Here is a 24,671-nt window from a genome sequence, read left to right as displayed (position 1 = left end):
GGTGGTAGAGCGGACGGTCGGCGGTTCGATTCCGCCGTGTAACCTGTGTCGTGGTCGTTGTGTCCTCGGGCAAGACACTTCACCCATCTTGCCTGGTGTGAATGCGTATGAATGGATTGTTTGTGGTGGTGGTCGGAGGGGCTGGAGGCACAGAATGGCAGCCACGCCCTCTGTTAGTCTTCCCAAGGGTACCTGGGGCTATGATCGTATCTTACCACCACCAGAATGAATGTGTGTGAATGAATAATTGACAGTGTAAAGCGTCTTTGAGTGTCTAGAAAAGCGCTATATAAATCTGATCAATTATTAAAAAAGGAAATACTCAAGTCAACTACAAGTAACTCAAACTGTACTTAAGTAAAGTGCTCAAATAAATGTATTTAGTTACTTTCTTCCGCTGTGCGCAGGTTAACCCGGACAATTCACACATGCCAGCGTTGGCAGCTTTCACAGAAGAAACAGTCCCACAGAAAACTGCTGTCAGTAAAGTTTATGTTTCATGGAGCAACTGGGACACAGATTTTGGAAACTGTCAGATGTATTTCCTCAGTGCTTGAACCAATAACTTATTTTCAATCATCTCCATAATTTATTGGTTGTGGAAATCGCACAAATGTCAAATAACTGACACGTCAGACTGAAATGGCAAAGTGAGAACACTGTGTGTCAGTTGAGGGGAACTTGCCCGTTTAAAAGCTGTGAAGTTTCAGTTTGTCCTGCATGACACGGAACTGAAAAAAAGTGCGTTAAAGTTGTTCGAGCATCTGTCCTGTTTCCGACGGCGGGAGGAGAAAAGTGGGAGCAAGAAGGCCGGAGTCCTTGTTTTGTGGCTGCACGCTAATAAAGCTCGTGACAGCTTGCATTAGAGGCTGCCAGTGTCGCAGAATGTGACAGGTCATTAAAGCTGTGTTAAATTACCACAAAATACTGTGGCACTTGCTTTACACTAACTAAAAACACACTGGGGGTCACCTCTGCCAGGCACACACCATTAGGCTCAGTCTCCCTGGCATACACTCATTCACACACACAAAAGCAGACGCATAAATAGACGTATTAGTCATTTGGGATGTGTTTATTTGTAACAGTAATACATGGTGGAATACGTAAATCAAGATAGAACCAAAAAATCATCTAAAAACCCACTGTAGAATGTCATATTCATAAAGATAAAAATAATGTGTCAATTTACATTAAGAAACTGTTAGCTGAGGTAAAGTTAAAATAGGTCTAGAAATGTTATGTACTCAAACAGCAACGTTTCCCTTTTTAATTCTTCGCTCATCTTCTAGTTGTCAAAGTTTTTAAGTTAATCAACATCATAGTCCAAAAAGAGTTCTCGTGTGACATGAGGACTCTGGCCATAAAATAGGGAGTCATTGGCATCACAGTTGATGTAGTTGTAGCAGAGGATGCAGCGGTCCGCACTCGGACAGCAGCAGTTTGGCACCTGACCAACAGACAGACAGATGGGCAGAGCGTCGCTGTTATTTTTAAAAGACTAGTCTGGGGGAAAGGGGATGAAGGAGGAAGAGGCCTGTGTGTGCTGCCTGCAACCTAAAAAAATGATTTTTTTGTTGTACAGAAGCACAGGGCTGGTGGTGCATAAGTTTTGGGCAACATAAGCTGTAGGGACTCGAGTAGACAAAGAGGTGCGAGGTTTAGAGCTGGAAGCAGGGTTAGTAAGTGAGGCTCGGACAAAGACGCACAACATCCATGCACAAGAACAAAATATCGGAGGGAGAAAGAGGCAAACATAGAGAGAAAAAAAAAGGAAACATATGTTGGTATTGCTTGGGTTAACGTCAAGAGTTTGCATAACTGAAGCCTTCCTATTTTATGGCACAGAAGTCCAGTGGACAAAATGGTTGTTGTTGTTATCATTATTTACAAAATGAGTTTGGCAAACCAACGATCAGATGCCTTAAAGCCATGTTGACTCTATAACTCCTATAGAGCTGACCCCAGCGGCTTGATTGACTTATAAAATAAAAATTCCATTTTTCAATTTGTTCTTTTTCTTTTTTTTGTTTGTTTTAAATCAGTATTGTACAAAAGCTATAGAGAATGAACAGTTCAATCACAGAATCTGTTTAACTTGCAACACTTCCCATCTCAGGGTCCGTTCCTCAGCGTGTCTGGTCCTCTGGCCTCCGCATGAGTCTGTCGGCGAGGAGAGACGTTTGGCAAATTTCACTGTGTGTATGCATGTTAAGAGAGGGTGTGGCATGACTGTGTGTGTGTGTGTGTGTGTGTTTGCATGTGTGTGTGTAGGCTGATTGCTGTGTGCAAAGTGTGAGCGTGTCGTCGGTGTGTGTGAGTAGCTCCCAGAGAGTCTGTTTCTGCATAGTGACCCAGCAGACACTCACAAGAATGGAGGGAGAAAAAAAAAACAAAAAAAAAAACTGCCCGAACCAACCAATCAGAAAGCAGCGATCCCGGTAACGGGCCGTCCCTGATAGGCCCGTTAAGAGTCTAGCTCCTCCCACGTGGGATCTGCTCGCTACAAATGCAGATTCTGTCCATCAAAATGAAAGATGATCACTTCTAATCCCGATGAGCGTGCGCGTGCGTGTGTGTGTGTTTGGTTGTGTGGGTGTGTCGGAAAACAGGGAGGCACTGCTTGACTCAGTCCCTTCTTGGCAGCACAGTTTCTGGCCAGACACGGGAGGCAGAGGGAAGAGAGCGAAGAGGAGGAGGGGAGGGAAGCAGGAGAAGGGGAGAGAGAGGGAGAAAGAGGGGAGGTTATGTCTGTAAGGCTGGGTGTGAGTCGCCACGGGGAGACGAGAGAGGAGAGGAGAAGACAGCGCAGTGGAGGGAGAACTGGATCCGTCTCAGTGATTGATATCCCTCCTGCCTGGAGTGAATGACCGAGAGGGCTCTCTCCTCTCAGGAGGAGGAAAGACTGCAGAGAGGAGGAGGAGGAGGAGGAGGGAGGACACTGGGAGTGTGGATGCTCCTCCTGGGAGGTTGTTAGCAGGAGGAGGAGAAGAAGAAGACGAAGAAGAAGAAGAAGGGCTTGGCCAGGCAGGGATGAGCCACACATACACGCACTCACGCACACAGAGGTTAAGGGTTCTCCTCCTGTTCTCTCAGTGCTGGTCAGGTCTGTCTTCCTGTGAGTCTCTTTATTTCTTCCCTTTGTTGATCTGGGCGTAGAGAGGGTCCTTCCCCTTCTATTAACGAGAGAGAAAAAAAACATCAGCAATTTCCAACATTTTTCTTTCATAAAGCCTGTATATGTGTGTGTGTGACGTCTGAACTCTGCGGTTCATCTCAGTGTTACGTAATTATAAGGGAGGATTTATGATTCATTCTCTCCACTGATTGAACTGCAAGTATCACCGACCTGCAAGCCCTGACAAGTAAGATCTGCAGTGGTTTTGCCAGTCCTTGTACCGAACATCACCACCAGGTGGCAGTAGCACGCTGCACTGAAGGAGGTCACGTCTCTCTCTGAGCTCTCGCTGAGAAATTCACCCCTCACACTCGAAAGCTTTATATATGTGTGTGTGTAAGTGAGTTATTGTTTCTGTGTGTGTCATTGTGCACACACATGCATATTCTCTCCCACTCCAGGCTCCCTCCAGGACCAGTACGCAGCAGAGGTATAAACTAGCGCCTTGAAAGACCAGTTATGAGTCATCATGTCTGTATTTCTCTCCAACTGAGCTGGAAGACAACAGCGGATGATGGAACACCCTGCAGTCAGAGCACCAAGCCTGCTGCAGTCACTCACGATGGGGCCGTTATTATCGTACACATAATTACAGCCAGCCACTCAATCTGCCATGCAGACAACTTGATTGGAGGCTGGCCCATTATATTCTGCGAGACTTCTCCCACTCAGTGCAGCGAAGTGCGTTCAGAGTTCGGGGTCTACCCGTAGGTCCCCCATGAGGATAAAGTGATGCTCGTTTAATCTGATGAAAGCTGACCAGAGGATGTGAGTGAACTTGGAGAGAAGTTTATGCTGATGTGAGGAAAGAAGAGACACTCATATGGCCATGAAGTAAATGATGCTGAAGTCTTGAGATCCTCTTCAGATTCAGCAGTGCTGCCTGTCGTTCATACGTAATCAAATTAAACTGCAGAATGACAAACTAAAACACAGCTGCATGGGAGTGTGTACTTTAGTAAAACAGTAGTGTCTATCCTGAGTGGTACAGTGTGACTCCACTATGGGTTGTTGAGATTTGGACTGTTGGTTGGATAAAATAAGTAATTTAACAACACATATACAAATACACATTGGGAAGTTGTCACTATTCCTGACATTTTCTGCATATTAAGGGTTGGGTCATGATGGCAGCAGGCTCAGCAGGTCATTTCAGAGGTCCCTCTCCCCATAAACATTTTTCAGCTGGGGCTCCCGAGGGGTTCTGAGTCGACTGAGTTGGGGGCGCCCAGAATACCAGAAGGCATCTTAATCAGATGCATAAACCATCTGAGCTGACTCCTTTTGACGTAAAGGAGCAGCGACTGTACTCCGAGCTGAGTCTGAGCTCCTCAACCTATCTGTAAGACAAAGCCCGCCCTACTAAAGAAACTCATTTCAGCCGCTTGTATCTGCGAACATCATTCTTTTGGTCCATATCTAGAGCTCATGACCTTTGGTGATTGACTGGTGAATTGAGAGCTTCGCGTTTTGGCTCAGCCTCCCTTTTACCATGGCGATCTAGTGCAACACCCGCACTGCTGCTGAAGCTGCAGCAATCTGTCTGCCCATCATTTTGCTGTCACTGTGTACAAGATGCTGAGATACTTAAAATCCTTCACGTGGGGGAGCAACTGATCCGCAGTCCAGACGGAGCAATTTAGTGGTTTCTGTTGGAGAATCATGGCCTCCGACTTGGAGGTGCTGACTCTTATCTCTCATTTTGGACAATAGTAGTAACTCCTTATTTCTGCTGATGTTCAAAGCTGGTAAATATCTATAGTGCTTGGATGTGGCGCAAAACAAATTAGCACAACTAAAGCAAGATTTGAATCCTCTGCAGCTGTCTCACGGTATTGAGTGGTACCTTGGAGATCTTTTTGAAAAAGAAAAATGAAAGTGTTTTAAAATAGCTTCTAACTCAAAATCAAACTAAACCCTTACTTGTTGCATGAACTGCAACGCCTCTCATCTAAAAGGAAAACTCGGGTTGAGGCTGGGAGAGATGTTTGAGCCGAGGCTTCCGGGTCTGGCATACAGAGCAGAGACTGTAGGGCCGGCCAAGGCCAGACAGTCAGCAGAAAGTAGCTGCCAGCAGCCCTGAGAGAGGTGACAAAGAGGCTGAGACAAGCAGTGACAGCAAGCACACACTGTTCAACCGATGCACCAGAGCTACAGCCCGGCAGTGTCACCCTGCATCATCTAACAGGCTCTGCCAACCGGGGCTGCCTCAGCTCCATCCACCTCGGCCGGGGGAGAGAGAGAGAGAGAGAGAGAGAGACTGAGAGAGAGACTGAGAGAGAGACTGAGAGAGAGAGGAGAGGGCCTCGGCGGAGGTATGAGTGATGTGCTGGCGTAGCACCAGCCTCAAGGCCAAAATATCTGGCCTGGCTGGTACATGTGTGGACATTTGTGTGCGTGCAAGCGCTAGGCCCTGGGCAGGGGAGGGAGCAACGCGAGATTGCTCAGTGAACTGTGGAAGCAGGCCATTTCACGGCTGAGACTCGGGAGCGTTCGCTGGACATGATGAGATCACCCCAGAAAAAAAAAAACAAAAAAAAAAAACACTTACACTCCCACTAGCCTGAACACATGTCTGTCGGAGCCACACAGTGGGAGGGGAGGACAGGACAGGCGGTTATGGCCGGCAGCAAACACATTCGCACAAGCGAACGCCATATTTTTGGCTCCAATACGAGCACAGGTGGCGACAGTATCGATCGCAGGTGCGCCTGTCTGGGGAATAACTGGGCCTGCTGCACAGGTGTGTGTGTTTGGGAAGATGTCTAAAGTCGATGTGATTGAGCAAGTAAACACCATATGGGAGCAGCATCGCTGGACCAGGACCAAAGCAGTCCACCTACTACAGAGGAAAGATTCGGGAGCTTCTGGCCATACCAGTCAGTTTCCAGCCAGATTCGACGCTCTCCAATCCGTTCTCCCACGTAAGGCCCTCATCCACCTGCTGCCCTGAATATGAGGACGTGGGCCAACAGGGGAGGGAGGCTGCTCAGCCACCCCTCCTCCTCCTCTCCTGGAGTGGGGAAGGACTTGAAGGCTTCTTGGGTTTTAATTAATGCCAATTATATCGGGGCAGTCATTAATCTTGGCACTCCGGTATTAGCTGATGAAAACAAAACCATTACATTTTTCCCTGTGTGAGTGCCAGCAGCTATCATTAAGGAGCCACTGTCGGGAATTGTGTGGGTGAGGACACTGGGTGGGGAGGCAGGGATCAAAATGACTCTCTTCTTTGGTGTGTCATTGAACAGCCAAACGGCACATCGACATGCCTCTAAAAGAAAATTTCCAGCATATGAAAGCTGTAAACTTTGCAAAGTGCAAAGAGTTTCAAACGCACTCTTTCTCCTCAGTTGCTGCTTGTCTGTATCACTTTGCTCCCTTTACAATAATGCACATATCATGAGTTACATTACATATATAATGCATAAAATGTCAGCATACATCATGTTTATATTAAGCTAAACGTCTGAGATCAGCATATTGCACACAAATCCCAGAAGACATCCTGCTCACTCAAGTGCACAGTTTCTGATTGGCTGTCACAGGCTATTGACTTTCCTGGTGAGATGTGTGCTATTTAGGGAGCCTGGGTGTGATTTAGGTGCACGTCACAAAGACAGGACACAATGAGAGCACGACGGCCAGAGTGATCATGCGTGATGAACTTTGAAAAAAGTCGCACATGCAGCACTGCTTCATCATCAACAGATACTTTTCGGGAATCACAGCACAAAACAAAACAAGAAAAGTTCCATACATGTGACAAGCACACATGTAACAGCATTCAAACACATCTTTTGCATGTAAAAATGAGACCAAAGATGCAACAGGAAAAGGAAAAGATGGAAAAAAAGATGCAGAAACACAGAGATAAGAAGGAGGTGGAGTTAAAAAGGGAAAGGGAAAGGTGTTAATACCTACCCTGCCCTGCTGCTATCTAGCTCCCAGCCTCTGGACTGGCCTGGTCTGGGCTGGGCTCTGCTGTCTCACTGGGGCAGGGCGACCCAGAACCACATGCCTAAAGGGAGGGGGGGCAGAAGGGGAGGAAGAGGAAGAGAGAGAAGGATGGAGAGGAAGGTCCGTGGAGCAGTATAAGAGAAAAGAAAGCAGACAGAGAAGAACAAATCTGAAGGGAAGATTGCAGGAATCGGTAAAGACTACAAGAACAGAAAGCAAAGAGCAAAGGTGTCAATACTCTGAAGGAGAAATACGGACAAGTGTCCGTATTGTGAAAAACCACGCAGCCTGTCTCTCTTCTCAGAAACATCTTTGCAACTACACACACTTAAACACGCGCTCACTCATTTACAATTATGAAAGCCTCCACGGAGTTCGTTCTTATTGATCCGCTGCGTTTTTTACCCTAAAACATTTCCACTTTTTTTTACCACCTCGCCTCACAGCGAGCGTGGAGGAGGCTGTTTTTCTGCCTTCACTCTATCTTTCCCGTCCACTCTTTCTTCGTAACCTTTTCGCCGCACTCACTCAGTGCCACCACCAATGCACATTTCTTTGGGTTGTGTAAAGCTTCTGTGTGTTATTCAGGCCTGGTGACATTTTCAGCAGTGTGAAAGTCCTCTTTTTTTTTTTTTTTCTTTTTTCAATAATAGCTGGATTGGAGGCATAAAACTAATGTTTCACGCCTGGGGAGTGGAGAGAAGGGGGGGCAGAGCATGAAAGAAACACACAAAAAAGAAGGAGACAGTCAGAGAAATGCAAGAGAAAGAACTAGAAAAGTCTTGTTTCTTGGAAGGTCACAGATTCTACAAGGACTTTGGCCAAAGGCGAAGGGAATTTATCCAGCATCCCTAAAAACCTGCTTTTATCTTTTCATTTTCTCTTAATTTTTCTTACTTTCTCTTTCAGGATTAAGGTGCTGAAGGTAAAAATAAATATTAATTGCCCCTGGAAGAAGAATCAGGGCACTACAGTGTGCCTCCTCTATCTCACCAGAGATGAGTCTGTCCATATAGAAGTAGTGATGTATGGGCGCTACCTGGCTGGTATTAATAACAGCTTAATGATGTCTCTGACAATTCCACCAGCTAATTTAACGCTGTGTTGACCATCCACACACTCACACACAGCAGCACATATTTATGCTGGCTAATGCTCACACAGTAACACACCTTCGACGTGCGCATTTTCACAAGCACACACTAACGGGACACAACAGCATCGGCCCCCTAATCAGCAAGAGTGATTACCTGGCCCGCCAACATCGCTACAAAGGCTATTTATCAGCAGATCTCAACACGCTGCGCAGGTTATAGCAGCATAAGGAGCGACTTATTAAAGGCACACACACTTGGCTTCCTCCACAATCCTCTTCTAGCATCCTCATGCACACAACTCCACACACACTTACAGCATCTTCCTCTCCACTGCGACTCGGGCTGCCCTCCGCTTCCCCAAACGAGTCATCTGTGGGGGGGTCCGTGGCGTCGGTGGGGGGGTCGCTGACATGAGAGGCTGAGGACTTGGAGGGAGAGCTCTGCCTGGGAGCTGGGGTGGGTGCTGCAGGGGAAGATGGGTAAATTAGCTACACAGTGAATGGTGGGATGAGAACATGAGCACAGTGTGGGCAGGCGTGGGGGGGGGAGCGCTCACGTGAGTTGGTGGACGGTGTCGTGGAGGTGACGGGTGTCAGATTCATTTGCGAAATGTCAAAGTCGTCACAGTCGTCCGTGTCCTGGGCGGTGCCCACACGGCTGAAGTAAGTGCTGAATGCCTCTGAGGTTCCTGTTAAGCTCGGCTGCTCAGGCTTCTTCGACGGCATAGCTGGAGGCTTCGCCAGCTGGAAATCCTGAAGGAGGGGGAAGGTCTTTGGTCAGACAAGTCAACATTTCTTCATGGGCCCCCAAAAAGTAGATCCTTTTATATGATACTTATTTCTATTGTTACATTTTATTTTTACTTTTTAATACCCCCTTTTTCCCCCAAAAAATTGCACCAGCACCATCAGTTTGTCTTGTACCTTAACGTGGTTCTTCTAACAGCACCATTAGTACTGTATTTCCGTTACTTTTCTTGCATGTATTATGCATCATTGATTTGCTTGAAACCTTTTATTTCATCTTTTAATCACAAACCGTACATATTTAGAATGGTATCTGTGAAAATTTTGATTTGATCTACTTGTGCAGTTTTGCAGATCCTGAACCAATCGCCTGGTTAAAAAAAATGTATCTGGGAAAGCATTTGGTATACTAACATAAAAATTCACAAATTTCTTTATAAGTATCCATATTTTATCCTGTAAAAATTTCAGGCAAATTAGAGACGGCTGAGCAGAAACTGTTCTAAAAGTTGTATGATTAGAGGTGGACTGACCGTTTTATTAGATATAAGACATAGAGGAAGTCTGGGGGGAAAAAGCAGGCGAATGACATGAAGTCAGAGTCAGTGTCAGCTGAGATTTGAACTTGAAACCCACTGCTGAAGGTATTTACATCCATGTAGAAAGCACCTTAACCATTCAGCTTTGGGGTCACCTTGTGTAGCCTAAGATTTAATGAAGATCACTAAAACTGGTTAGATACAGCCCACCAGTTTTCAAGATTATAATATATAAAATTTCAACGCTGTTATAGCTAATTTAAGGCTTGTTTCAGCCTTTGCCAGCCAAATGCAGCAAAATATTCCTTCACATTAGATAAGCTTGGGTTACCACAAAGTCATATTTAGTAATTGCAGATTTGTATTGTATGCGTCTATGATCATGTTTTCCAAAAAGCACGGTAAATGAGACAGCACAAATCTTGGTCGATAGCATAATTCTGGCCTAAACATAACATCCTTCAGCTTCCCACCTTGAACATCTCCTTTCCTATCTTCTTCGCTCTCTCCCCGTGCTGCGGACTCGACGACGCAGAAGGGGAGGGAGCCGAAGCGCTGGCTCCGGCGCCCGAATGGCTCTCGCCGGCTGGAGTCACAGTCGTGACGGGGGTGAGAGTCTGGAACATGGCGGCGGGCAGGGTGCCCACGGGCTGGGCAGGGAGGTAGGCTGTGGGGGAGAAGGCTCCGGCTGCCATGGCTGCCCACTGCTGCTGGGTGGCAGGGAAGATGTTGGCCTGGCCCCAGATGAGAGGCTGGCCGCCTGGCAGCACCTGGGCTACCGGGCCAAGAGGAGACTGGACCCCGAAGGCCAGCGGTGTCTGGGCAGCGAACGCCTGCTGAGACCAGTGGCCAGGAGGTACTGCCCCCATCGTCACATAACCTGGATGGGAATGGGTGGAGACTGTCAAAAACAACATTTCAATTTCGTGCACCGCTTTTAATTTAGAGAACAGGAGAGGAGGAGGAAGCAAGAGGAGTAACCACAGTGCATATGCTGCTTTTCTTCTCCACACAAACCCCCACACAGACAATAACATATGCATCACCAGAGAGCGCTGCCCTACTTCTGCCTGCAGCTAATGTGGCGTCTCTTAATGGTCATGGTGAACTATCATAATTACCTCCAGAATGAGGCAGAGTCATTACGAGAAGGCAGAGCTCAACACACACACACTCATTAAAATCAGTCAAACTCATCAGTAGGAGCTTGTTCTATCACACACTCGCTAGTCCCCCTGTTTCTGTTGACACCTACAGGAGAGAAAGTTGATGGTTGCTGGAAAACGAGACGCAAGAAGAGAGGGGACGAGCAGAGGCGAGGGTGGGGGGAGTAAATAAAGAGATCCAGACGAACTATAGAGTATACCAAGTCACAGAGGCCCTGCGCATAGCGAGGAGTCTTCACTGTAATCATCTCAGCATGTTTTATTACTTTCCTCTGACCGCCGCAGTTGCCTCAGCCACAGGTAAATCAGCAGTATCCGAGGTAGCAAGCTAATAATGCATTTCATATTCAACACACAACCGACGCCACCTTTTCTCTTCTTTCCCTTCATCTACATTTCAATTCTATTCCGTCTCACTCTATTTATCCCACCCTCCCTCCCCTTTCCTCTCTTCTTCTTCTTCTTCTCTGCATCTGATTCTTCTGACTTTCCAGCTTCCCCCAATCAACTCCTTTTTTTTTTCCCTCCCTCTCTCTCTCTCTCTCTCCCGCTGCGTTTGTTTCCCCTTTGCTTGTAGCAGCGGTGTATTTAAGCAGAAAATGAACAAGGTCTTACCTGAGGGCACAGACGCGGGATTGAAGGGAGCAAACAGTTCCGTGGGAGGCTGCAGGCCCTGCGAGGGGTCGAGGGTGTTGGCTGGAGAGGCGGGGGTCTGCGCAGGGTGCGAGTGGAGGGCAGGTCGCGGAACAACAACAAAAAAGAGGAGACAGCTCATTGGAAAAACTGATGATATTTGATTCCGATGCAAATCAGAATCCGTGTCCGTATGACGGCTACTCACTGATGGAGAGGTGATGTCAGGAGGCGTCGACATGTCTCCGAAAATCTCTAACTGGTTGATATTCTGGGGATCAGAAGGAAGCGAGCAGTCAGGCGCGGTGGCTGCACCGTTGAGGCTACGTACAATTTCTGAAGCGGTTTTTCCATTCCGGTGCAACATGCATCACGCATCGCATGCAACACGGCAATAGATAGGTACGTTAGCTTCACCTACCTGCGCACTGTGGCAGCGACAACGGAGGAGGTAACAAGAGGGGCGAGGAGAGATGGGATAATGAGATGAAATGACTGGTTATGATGACATACCTACCAAGAGTTATCACAATCTGTGTCATCTGCTTCAAGGTAAAAAGACGTTTTCCACGAGCTCATCTAAAAAAGCAGACCCTCGATTCATTACTGTACCAGTGTCTTCTGTTGGACAAGTCATTAATGCTTCCCTCTTGTAGGAGATGCGTCTCAGAGGGAATAGCTATCAAAGACAGCAGCCTTTCTATTTGATCTGAATTTGTTCTGTATCGTTCTGTTCCCTTTCACAGTCTCCCTATAATACTTCTCTTTAGTATCTCCCCCCGTTTTTTTTTTGCACATTAATAATATCTTTAGGCCGGTGGCAAGTGAAGGAAACTCTATTTTTAGTTGATAAAGGAATTTAAGCCTTGAATACATGGTCAGAGATTTGCATAAATCATGGATGCGGATAATTTCTTTAGAGATAATGAATGTTCTTAGAATATCTTCCCTCCCGTTCACTCTCTTAGGTCTCACATGGACCGCAAAGTTCTTCTTCCTCTATTTTTTTTTTTTTTTTTTTAAACATCTATCAGAAAATGGATCTGTGAGCATGGTGTTTTACAGTTATGGGCCTGTATGGGTCTATGGGTCTACAAAGAGAGAGGAGGGGGATAGGAAGCTGTAATATGTACCATTGCTGCTGCAGCAGATGAGCGTATCAGACAGAAATCGACTCAACAAGATAAGCCAGATATCCAAGATACGCAAAATGGTACATCCACAGGGACTGATAAAAGAATGTCCATGGGATTAAATTCACAAAACACATTTTAAAGAAACACTCTTCCGGCCCACAAATACAATAAATTCCCATAGTTGTTATTGAATGCTGTGGCACTTAGCACTCCCGAGTCAATAACACAGAGCCTTTGCTAATGTTCTTCAAACAGAAACCATCGGCACAGGAAAAATGCCACTGCAGCGAGTGTTCAAACACGAGTGGAAGTTGGACATTTATAGACTTTCTGTCTGCTTTTAGTTCACCCAACTCAATATTCTTTACGTGTGTGGTAGTGGGGTGGTGAGGTCAGATTGCTGTGATTATCAGAGTGTTATGAATGAATTAATGCGCCGTGAGACGCAAAACTAGTGTGTCTGCAGCCGAGATGACCGCTGCTGTCTGCTAACCCCCCTGACCCGACCAGCTCTCTGACAGACGCTCTGACCTTTATGTCCACTCCGTCCTTAAAGGACCTAGGCTAACAGAGAGTTTTTCTCTCTGCCGTATCGTTTCGTCCTCCCTCTTTTACACATGGACACATGCAGGTGTGAACGCACGGGTGCACCCGTAAGGTACTCCTGTCTGAACCTGGTTACTATGGCAACAGCAAAGTTGCATGTTTTATTCAGAAATGACAGGGGTCAAGAGCTGGGCTCACTTACGACTAGAGAAGAACAAAAGTGGTGCAGTACAGACGAGGATGGGGAGACAAAAGATCATTGGAGGATGTGACTAAAGAAGTAGTTCATGAGGGCTGATGGTTAACCTTTAGGACAGCGCCTTCTTTGAAAATACTCATAAACCTTCTCGCTTTTGAACACTGCATTTGTCTGAAACAGCACCGAGAGGACTTGCGAGGTTTGTATAGCGCCTTACCTCAGTCACCATTTCCAGGCCTAAGTCTATCAGATTTGCCACTGCCATCTCTTCCTGTTGCTGCTGCGGTTCAGTTTGTTCTTGTTGGAGGGGCTGATCATGAAAATGATGATGCTCTTGGTGATGATGATGTTGATGATGATGGTGGTGGGGGGTATTTTGACGTCCATTCTGCAATCACAACCCCAGTATTAGATGGCAGGTGGGATGAAAATGTTCTCGCACACAAACATGTTAGTTATTTTTCATACGCTCAGATAGCAGGTGAGACAGAAGGGAGTGAGGTGAAATGAGGCTTTTAAAAGAGAGGAATATAATGGACTGCAGGTGTTCACATACAACACACACACACAGACTCAGAGCCAGGTTCTTCTCTCCAGACTTAGAGACCAAGTGAAGATTTAAAGAGGTTTAAAGATCATCCCTACCTTTAGTCTAAACTACAGCACTGAGCTGGGGTTTAAACCCCATTTGTGTTTCTGTAAAGCCTGCTCCCCTGTGTCACAGTGTGAGATGGAGAGGCAGGCAGGCAGGCACGAAAAGAGGAGCTGGATTAACTAACATGCTTTATGTGGGAGCAAAGGGAGAGAGTATGTTGCATTATAGAGGAAAAACTGCCGCCTTTGTGCCATTAAAGCACTAACACAGAAAAAAAACACACATAAAAGAGCCATTCCAGTATATTTCTATGTATTTTGCATCCACCACGGACAAATCTATAAACCTTTTTTTTTTGCTACAGCAGAAAGACGACTCGTCCTGCCATTCCTTTCACCAGCGCTGGCACCGAAACTGGATGTGCAGATTGGATCGGCACACAGCACGAGTACAGTATTTGGTGCACGACAATATTACAGAGTGTATTATTTTCTTCGGATGAAAGCATGAGGTATGGACATCATTAGCTGATACCGAAAACAATAACAGATTGCCCAATACTAATCAGTTCTGTAAACACTGCCCATTTTTCTACTGGATGTTTATTTATTATCTAAAAATCTGAACTCATAATGCTTCATTTCAATCTCGCTGATGATGCACACTTGTCTTGATGTATTTTTTTGGGATGGCGGGGGTGGATTGAAATGTATCTAACTTAATCCATTAAATCATAATGTACCTGCTGTCTTCTTCATTAAATGCTACAGTCTGTTGCTGCCCATTTCTCTGTCTGTCTGTTTCTTCACTGTCTCCGTCCATCCTCATCCCTCTCTCTCTCTTGCCCTGCCAATTATCCCTCCCGCCCGTTCCATGCTCTCTCCATCTCTTTGCACGGCCCTTTATCTTTATCAGCACAGTCGCCACCTATCAATTAGCCATCTCCAGGGAAACGGTAATTACCTGTGCACATGTGTTCTGCATACAATTAACGCATTTCCTTTAATTAACACCACCTTGCTGATCCCCTGTCGCATGACTGATCACACTGGAAAAACCATGCCGACCGGCCGCATGAAAACGCACAACTCTGAGCACAACGCAGGCAAACTATGGGCGAGTTTGTCTCTGTTTTGTCCAAGTCAATCACTTATCCTCTCGCTTTCTATCTCACAAAAACACCTGAACACAACATTTCCGGTCATTTTTAATATAACCTGTGTTTAAATCAGAAAGCTCTTTTGTACAGGACAGAATGCAGGAAGAAGATGCTCGGTGTAAGGCACTGCTTTGGTTATGTTATGACATTTAGTTTTTTCCTGAGCAATCCTTGAAAATAATATTGGTCAAAATACATATAGTAATTTTTTACTCGCTAAATGTCTGTAACGGTTACAAATCTCCAGTCTCCATTCCAAACACATATCATATCACATCACATCTCATCTAATAGTAATCCAGTGTTTGAGTTGAGTTGATGGGTTCGACTGGTGGAAATGCGTTGACCTCTACATGTGGACTCTGAAGTAGTGAGAGCTTCTGTTGATTCAACAGACTCTTTGGGGCCTTAAAGGGTCAAGGGCTCAGTAGATTGAAATGGCCTTATGTGATATGTGTGTGTATGTGTGTGTGTGCGCGCGTTTTATTGATTTGCCATCGTTTAAAGAGGTGACAGAGTAAACAACAGAAGAGACCGCTGCAGACAGGAGGTCACATTTCTGCCGATGGGATCATTTCATCTCAGGTGTAGTGTGCGCACATACAGCACTGATGTCATCTACCGCTCCTCTCTACTGTCACTCCGTCTGCTCAGAACACTTTCTATCGGCAGTGAAATAAATACTAAATCCCCCATCAGTGGTCGCAAACCCGCCACCGCCTCTGGTCGCTCCCCAGTCGGTAATTCTGCGACTGACAAGCAGACTGAGAGGACGGCATCCAGCTGCCTGCGATCACACATTATTTCAACACTGCCAGCAACAGCTCAGCAGTCACTCCATACGGCCAAAATGTTTCCTTGGTTACTTGTATTTATTGTTTTATCGAGTGAAATCAGGATTACAATAGCACAAGCTTCATTATGGCTCTTCTGCATTTTGCTAAACTTGCCGTATTTTATCCCAACAGTTGCTTTGCAGGTATTTTGGCACCAGTTTGTTGACATCTCTGGAGATGTTCCCAGTAAATGTGAGACATTGCAGCCATCACATGCCTCCTGATTCTCCTACGCGAACACCTAAGAGGCTCGCGTGAACATCAGGAGCCTGCTCATATTTACAGTGTGATTTTATGGTCGCAACTTGACTTCTGGAGGAAAAGATACACCACGATATCACGGACTGACGAGCTTAAAAGATTCAGCACATGGAGAGAGCAGTGCAGCAGCAGCTTTTTCGACCATCTGATGCCTGGATTTATTTTAAAATGTAAGAAAAGCATCTTCAGATTACTACGAATGTTGTCTGCCACTTAAGAAATTCAGAAATTTCTGTGATCCATTTATATCTCTGTGATACCAGGGTCACGGTTTCTTCTTCGCACTGACTGGAAAGCAGAAAATACTTGAATTTGCTTTATTTAAACCAGAATGGGCGACTCTTCCAATTGGTTGCACAACAAGAGAGAAATATTGGATTTGTTCGCGTTCAGACACCTGCCAGCACAAAGGCAATCCAAATAGCAGCATGTGTTGTGGGCTGGGTGAGGAGAGAACAGAAATACGATGGTGCCTGTAAGCTTCTTACCAAATCTGAGGATAATGTGAAGCCAGAAAACTGCGAGACTGATTCTCAGCCCACCGAAAATTCATAGAGTGGGGATTCTGACTGCCAGTAGTGACGTGGAGGAGTCCAGTTTTAGCGGTTTAAGGATAAAAGACCTACTGCAGGGGGAATACACACAGAGATGGTTGGCTCTGGGTGGACTGAGAGAACACAGGACTACAGGATACTACAGCTACATGCTCGTATAACCACAGATCCACAGCCTGCTTCTTGGGAGTGTGAAGATTTTAGCAGATTAAATCAGGCTGCAATATAACTAGCATCTTTATAGGCAGATAAAAAGCAGCTGAGTTATAGTGCAGCCTGACAGCGGTCAAGGTCATATTTCATTATAACCACTGGCAGTGTGAGCCTGTAACAGGAGCTTAAAGATACGGCACACGCATTCGAATACTGCACACGCACAAACAACGATATAGATTTCCACCGCAAACACTCATACGCATTAGCGGGGTGACAAACAGTTCCAGCACCCGGAGATATGGATTTGAAAACATGAGGCCATGCACGTTTATAGTCAGACATGTAATTTACATCCATTAAAAAGAAGATGCAACAGTGACAAAACATGTGTTCAATGCACAGTCTGGATAAGGTCATGCAGGTTTACACTGGATTCATCCACTGGCAAACCACAGCCAAGCATGCTTCATTGAGCAAATTGACACACATTCAAACATTATCCCGGTTAACCATAAGGAGCAGGCACCACGGAGCACGAGGAGGAAGAGGAGGAGGAGGAGGAGGAGGAGGAGGAGGGCACCAGCCATCACAGCTACAGCACAAGCAGTACAACAGCACAGCATAAGGCACTGGATCCCAGCAAACCTCTCAGGGAGGGGAGAAAATCTGCATGACTGCGTGGTGAGATATTAACAGGAATCACTGCAAGAATTAGAGAGGCTGCAGAATGGGGAGGCTTTTTCGAGTCATGCGGTGGGACAGCTGAGAGGTTTGTCTGAGAGGGGGAGGCAGGCTGAGGAGGGGGGAGGTCGGCTGGACACTGGCGAACACACGGTCAACTCACTGGGTGTCGCTTTGGGACGTCATAGACCCCTTCCTTCTGCTGACTGGTGGGAACCTACACAATCGACCGATAGGTTCAGAGGAAATGCCAAGAGGAGCCTGTTACCTCTGGATTAATCAGGCAATGCAGCTTTACACATCACTGTTTCTAGCGCTGCGACACACAAGTGTGGCTCGCCGAGAATCCTATCAATCACTAGCAGAGCGTTTATGTGTGTGTGCAGGGATAATCAGAATTAAAATCTGTGAAGTGAAAACTCATCTACTAGGTTAATCAGTAGACTATCGGCCTGCGGTGATGGTTTCTGTCTCTCTCTATATATATCGCTCTTTCTCTCCCTAATAAAGAATGGATAAGGCTGCTTTTCACACCCACAGACATGTAATAACTCAGATAGTCACACACGTTGTGACATGTAATATCTCTGTGTCACACAGACAGATAGATCTGGCAGTGTGTGTAATGAGAAGAAACAATGAGCGGTGATAGCGAAGTGCTGATATGTATGAAGCCAGCGGTTCGGTTTCTCCGAACACAAAGTTTTACTCTCCGCCAGTTGGACGCGCTCTAATCAGACTGAGCGCTAAATGAAAAATAGCACTGATGAAAAATATCTATCTAGCACAGCCTGTCCCATTCTTTCTCCTCCTTTCAATGCCTTGTTTACTTCTTTCACATGTTTATTTCCAGAAGCGGCCATCTTTATTCATACATTAGTTCCTCTGTGGCTGGAGGCTGGCTGAGGCTCACGTTTCTTACGCCTCGTGTGTGTGTGTGTGTGTGTGTGTGTGTGGTTTGTTTTGCATGTGTTTTTGTTTGTGTATGACTGTGCACGCGCCAGCACTCCCTCTATATTCAATCCATTTTATTTAAAGATCAAACGAGAGGCTGGTGATTAATCTTTCCTTCCCCGCTTTCTTTCATCTCCTCGGGAAAAAAAAAAAAAGAGGGTGGGGAGGCGAGAAAAAGAGGAGGGGTCCGCCTTCTACACAGGCCAGGAATAACCTCCACATCCCCTCCACTCGCACCTCCCCCCCTCCATCTCTTCATCCCTTGGAGGTCTACCCACGTCTCAGGGGAGTAGCACCCAGAGAAAGGCTCATCTCCCTGGAGTAAGCAAGCTTTAGCTGTTAGGGCCCTCTGGAGAGCGGTGGCTGCTTGTTTGCCTCCAGTTCTTACGGTCTTTTATTCCCTGTATCTACATTTTAAGTGTAAAAGAAGCAATTAATTTTATGAGCAGACCACAATATATTTATCCCATTAAAGAGTAATGTAGCTGCTACCAACTGGCCAGTAAATAGGAGATTAAATCTGTGTAGCTTAAACGCTTTTAGGAACTCCTTGTCAGCAGCTTAACCGCAGCAACTATAGTTTAAAAGCTAAAGTGAGACACAAGCAAACAAGATGAGCTTGTGAGTACCTGATAAATGCTCTCTTCTGATTGGTCGCGGATGGGCTCGTGTCCCGCCTCAAATACAATGTACTACAACATCAGCAGCAGAGGGAAGAGAGGAAGAAGAAAAAAGAAGAAGAAGAAAAAGCAGGAGGGGAACATAGAAAGATAAAGAAATTAAGAGAAAAGTGGTGAAACTGTAGAGATGATTAGTTACACAGCATTGTCAATAGGTTCTCATTAAAAAGCAGTTGAAGAAAAGATCCCAGTGACACACGGCGGAGACTTTAAGCAGCAAATTAAACCCACAGCACGTGAGAAAATTAACATACTTGGAGGTAATCATGCACCCACAGCTACAGACCCACGAACACACAGATTTGAGAGAAATAGACTCTTTATACACATGTGCAAAACCCCGCGATGTACCCAAACAGGAGCCGTCTCCCCACAGTGCACACAAGAAAGGAGCAAGCTGACTGGCTATGAATGCAGCAGGTGACAGCAGTGATGTGATTGGTCAGGAAGTTACCTGGTAGACCGGGTCCTCCAGATCCTCCTCCAGTATTGTCTGCAGACGAGCGGCGGCAGGAAAGAAGAGGCATAGATCAGACGGGGGGGAAGCAGAGGGGAGAGGAGAAGAGGTGGAGAGTTAAGCCGGTGGAGTAGAGAGAGTAGGCGGAAAGCACAGCAAGACATAGCAGCTTCCCAGCATTCAGATAATCATTTTGGCAATCATCAGAGAGATGGAGATTAAGAGAAATTAAACAGGAGATGTGGAGAAGACAGAACAGAGGAAGGTGAAGTTAAAGCACAATGGGCAGATGGCGCCACTGATGAAACCTCAAAGTGAGTGCTCCGTATGTCATTCTTTTATGTTTTTTTCAAGTCCTACCTGACTCGTCTGTCAAGAGCCTCTCAGATGAAGCTCGTCATACTTATGGCAAACGATAAAGAAAAAAAAATAAAAATCCCAAAAAAAACAGTAGGAGAGAGTTGGGAGGAGTACCTGATAAACCGCCTGCTCACACTGCTTGTCTTTTTGGGCCTTCTTCTCCATCTCCTCCCTCTGCTTTATCTCGTAGATGAGCTGGAACAAGTCCCGCAGGTCCAGAATCACAGGCTCGGCCTAAGAGACATGATTCACCCATTAACAAGCAGACACACACACGAACAGGAGCACGGCGCTGATCAGAGCTCGTGAATTGTAACCACGACTGTTTACTCCAGTTATGTGGCAGGTAATGGACTCGCCTCACATCATGGTAGGAGGCTAAGGCCAAGGTCAGACCGACATGATCGCTTCAGGAAAAAACACCTAATTTATTCTTATTTGGCACAGCAGTGTTCCTAATGCAGAGGGCATTTTTAATGTAACCTTTGTTTCAAAGCAGGCCAAAACATTTATTCTGGCTCAACGTTTGCCGCAACTCAGTGTCATCGTATCACCCACTGCACTGATTTACTAAAAGCTACCAAGGGCACATTTCTGGCCGGTTGCTTGTAAAGCTGCTTGCTTGCTTTGTGACTTTCAAGACTCAAAGCAGAGTTGTAAAATACTGACTTATTCTATTCTAAAGTGCTATGTACACATTAGAAAAAACAAACTAAAGAAATTGTTAAAACAACAACAACAACAACAACAACAACAACAACAACAACAACAGCAACAACACAAAACCCCCAGTAAAAATCTGGTCAAGAAAAAAGAAAAAACATGTAAAGAAAAAAAAAACCCCTCTGGATTATTTTTATGTTTAAAATATGTAAAATGATGAAAAAAATGGCAAATATGTGAGAATAATGAGAATTTTGGCTGATTTCAATACATTAAAACACAGTAAGTTTATGATTACACATTGTAAGGAAACACATTACCATTTAAAATATATTGATTGTTGTGGATATTTTTTACAGTTTGGGCCTGATTTATTTATTTTTTTATTAACAGTTAACATGTGAATTAATACCTCTTTCTGTAATTTTACAAGATATTATCTATAATTTAACACAACAAGGAAAATCTGTGACACAACAGTAAACTGATTTTTTTTAATTACAGTTGAAAATATGAAAAAAAAAAAGTTCATTTTTTTTTATAGTGCAGTGTTTCAGTATGCGACAAGCGTTCAATGTGTAAGGGCGACACAGAACTTCCTAGATTACATTTCATTTTGCTATGTGATCAAAAAGTTTGAGGACTGTTCACAGTACGCATGCATTGAGCGCCACGTATGTGCAACATGTGTGGGTAATAAATATGATGGGTCAGGAGACAACCTGACACAGAGGTATCAACAGCGGGACCTGTGCTACACAAGTTTTTGTGATCACTATGAAGTGGGTCTGCGGCTACCACTGAGAGAAGAAACAACAACTTTCACAGTGGAAGATCCTGAAGACTCCAAGAACGGACTTAGGAGCATCAGGAGCAGGCATTTGCAGCGGGAATTGGAGTCTCAAATTCGGACTGTCAAGGCAGAGTTCTTCTCTAGCGTCCTGAGGTTTCTGCGGTAGAACAGCTGGCGCAAATGGACTAAAGTGTCCCATGATGACATGTGGGTGCTCTGATGCATGAGTTGGGTTTTTTATGCACATTCACAACTTCCCATCCACCCTACTTGCTAACGTTGACTTCCTGGGACTTCTTGGTCTTCCTTAAATGAAATTTAAGTTGAAGACACAGTTTAGGACATTCATTATTCATTGGCCATCGCATATGTGCTTGATTTATTTACATAACGGGACTTCCAGACGGTATTACAAGTGTTGTAGTGGAAGTGTTGTTTTGTTGCACGAGGAGACTGTTAAAGACTATGTAAGCCAAATTAAATTAGGGTTGGTACAGTCTTAGACCTTTAAACTGTACCTTGTATAGGTGACCACACCAAGCTGCTCCAACCCAACCAACCCAAACAATCTTAATATCTAACAACTGATTATAGATGGATTATGGAACAAAATGGTGACAGTAATGGGATATTTTTGTCTAAAGGCAAACTGACGAGTTTAGTTTAGCATTGGACAAAACAAACAATAAAAACAGTTTGTCTATAATCTCTCATTAAACAGAACAATGCCCTGTGAGTCATTGTTTCTGTGCCCCTGTGATTGCTAACCGATCTCTGCAGTGTTAGTGACTCAAGCGGAAGCTCCAGACTACGCTAAATAAACATTACAGCCTGCGACTCGGATCGGAAAACCCGTTTACGACACACATGCACACAAAGAAGACAGGCAATGAGGCTCAGCACACTTATCTGCACCATCACTACAAGCTCTATTCCTCCTCTAGGTCTGGTTCAGACAGTGACAAGAGCAGATACTAGCCTCTTGTCTTACCTTTTAGCACCTTTCTTGTCAGGGGAGGAAAAAGTAGCGACAACAAACCAGTTAGATGACTCACAACTTGTAGCAACTGTCACAGCTCAACAGCAAAAAAAAAAAAAAAAAAGAAGTCTTCTGGTACAATAGTGTTTCAGACCTAATCAATTATTGACTGTCGCTATGCGAAGAGCACCCAGAGTTCACAGACTGAATGCTGCCGTGCATAAAATAGTTCTATTTTAGTGTTGTCTCTCTGCGAGATGTTCTCAGCCACATATTGCTCATGACAGACACACTTGGGTTTCTACTGCTGAGCCAACAATGAGACATATTGTCACTCTTTCAAATTCAGATGTGCTTTGCATTTGACAATACATGCTCTGATCTCTATCTTTTCTTGTATTGCTCTCACTTTTTTTTTTTTTTTGGCTTTTCCTCAATCAAAACTTCTAGGTTAGAGAAGACGCAGCAGAGAAAGATGAGAAAAGCACTGAGTTTTCAAAAGTGTAAACGCAGAAAACTTGAAGGATGAGCGGAGGAGTGGCCGGCTCACAGGACTACAGAGATGAGATAACCTCGGATCAGCACTCCTGAATCAGATGACTAATTCATAGCCGGCGGCAACGCGGGGAAAAAAATGATTCCAACAAAAAGCAGTGATGAAGCCTTTTTACTGCAGACACGCTGTTCTATTAAAATCTGCACAGATCATTATTTTAAGGTGGAAGATGAGTCTCCAAATCCAGCTGAATATTAATGCGGCAGATTCACCCTTTGCCCAAATTAAATTCTGGTGGTGGTTATTGGCAGAATATCTCCGGGATATTCCTGAATTTATTTCTAGGTATATTGAATTTCCCTAAACCTGTCATGTCTAGATTAAATTCAGTTAGTGATTTCCTAAATTTCCAAGAACGACATTCGGTTGCTTCAGAGAATATACGTGCATATGCAAGTAGAGAAAATATATGCGCGGCACAATTGAGCAACTTGTACTGATTCTATCATTTGCTGAACCCTGAAGCCAGTGTTTAGCTGCCTGGCTCGTCCATTGACTGATATTTTGGATCATTAAAAAAAACTTTTGCAGCCAAATCAAGCTTAAAAAAAACACACACACTGAATCTTTTCAGTGATATACGCCACATTTAGATAGTGATCAGCGGGAATAAATGAGCCATCAAATAGCATCATATACCCAGAAATGTACAAGTAGCATCACTTGGTGATTTTTCTAAATGTTAAAACGCATTAGGCTGGAACTTTTCCATTAGAGGTGATATATAAAGCTTGTTCCTAAACACCAACGAGTCAACGCTTCCGGAGAAAATCTCACCAATGACGGCTGAACCACTTTATCACCACATTATTTTTAGTTTGGATGCTGCTGCGATGATTTCCTCATGGTGGCAATTTTGCTTGAATTTTTTTCCAAGGGATCAAAATAAAAGGATATAATAGCTGTAGAGGTAATAAATGCTTTGAAAATAGCAAGTTTCGATGTTCTACAGTGACACTAAATAGCCTTTAAACTCTTGGTAACCTCCCTACAAATTGGACCTATTCAAATTAATTACAATTGCGACTTTTTTTCCCCCCCAAAAAAGTTAGAAGAATGACAGTGAAGTGAGAAAATGTCTACGCAATCTTTTTTTTCTGACACAATTAGAGTGCTTCCATCTGCACTAAAACTGGCTTAATAAAACATGTCTTTCTTGCGCTGAGACATTGAGTTGAGTGGTAAGCCAATTACTTTCCAATGTAACCCTGAATTGGCCTTTTCGGAACAACCTTAAGTCTTAGTCTTCATGATGACAGAGACGCTTTGTTAATTCACATCAAAGTGGTTACTTTCCAATTACAGCTGCAGCCATAAGCTCTGAGCCTCCACCCCTCTCATTGTCTGCTCCGCGACTAATAGTCTGAATGCTAGAGATGGCTGGTTCAAATCCTGAAAACAGGAGTAAAATATAATTATGACCTTTCCTCAGGCGCACACCAGGTAAACGGCAGCCGGCTGACTGATGAGAACTTCGCTCTGAGCTTCACGGGGTAACGTTTTGACGAGCAACCGCTTTTTGAGTGAGGCTGGTGCTTTTTTGTGAGTACAGGCCGAGGTGTTTGTATGTGTGCGTCTGCGTGTATCTGTCTAAGTCAGAGAGCCACGGTTCATGGCCCTGGGAGGATGGATATGCCATTAGAGCTGGTGACACACACTCAAACCCTCATCGACTCACTATGGGAAATCAATACGGCTACAGAGCGAGCCAGCTGGATCCAGACGAAACAAGCCAGGCACACAGATGCAACAACAACAGCGACAACAATCATAACAGGTCCAAAAGA

The 24,671-nt window shown here is 44.9% G+C and overlaps 1 protein-coding gene across 1 annotated transcript in view; it reads right to left on the bottom strand.

Moving 5' to 3' along the window:
• Nucleotides 1–3,128: 3,128 nt before the first annotated feature.
• The window catches only part of dab1a (DAB adaptor protein 1a), a 58,186-nt gene continuing 36,643 nt past the window's right edge, over nucleotides 3,129–24,671 (bottom strand). Inside the window, 11 exon segments of the mRNA XM_008293115.1 lie at nucleotides 3,129–3,176; nucleotides 6,152–6,163; nucleotides 8,490–8,698; nucleotides 8,792–8,987; nucleotides 9,994–10,400; nucleotides 11,302–11,398; nucleotides 11,528–11,590; nucleotides 17,591–17,659; nucleotides 19,026–19,088; nucleotides 19,531–19,569; nucleotides 20,008–20,127. Of these exon segments, the coding sequence (XP_008291337.1) occupies nucleotides 3,129–3,176; nucleotides 6,152–6,163; nucleotides 8,490–8,698; nucleotides 8,792–8,987; nucleotides 9,994–10,400; nucleotides 11,302–11,398; nucleotides 11,528–11,590; nucleotides 17,591–17,659; nucleotides 19,026–19,088; nucleotides 19,531–19,569; nucleotides 20,008–20,127 (1,323 nt within the window).

Source organism: Stegastes partitus, unplaced genomic scaffold, assembly GCF_000690725.1.
Source record: "Stegastes partitus isolate 25-593 unplaced genomic scaffold, Stegastes_partitus-1.0.2 Scaffold859, whole genome shotgun sequence".
Lineage (NCBI taxonomy): Eukaryota > Metazoa > Chordata > Actinopteri > Pomacentridae > Stegastes > Stegastes partitus.
This window is presented reverse-complemented; position numbering and strand designations above follow the sequence as displayed.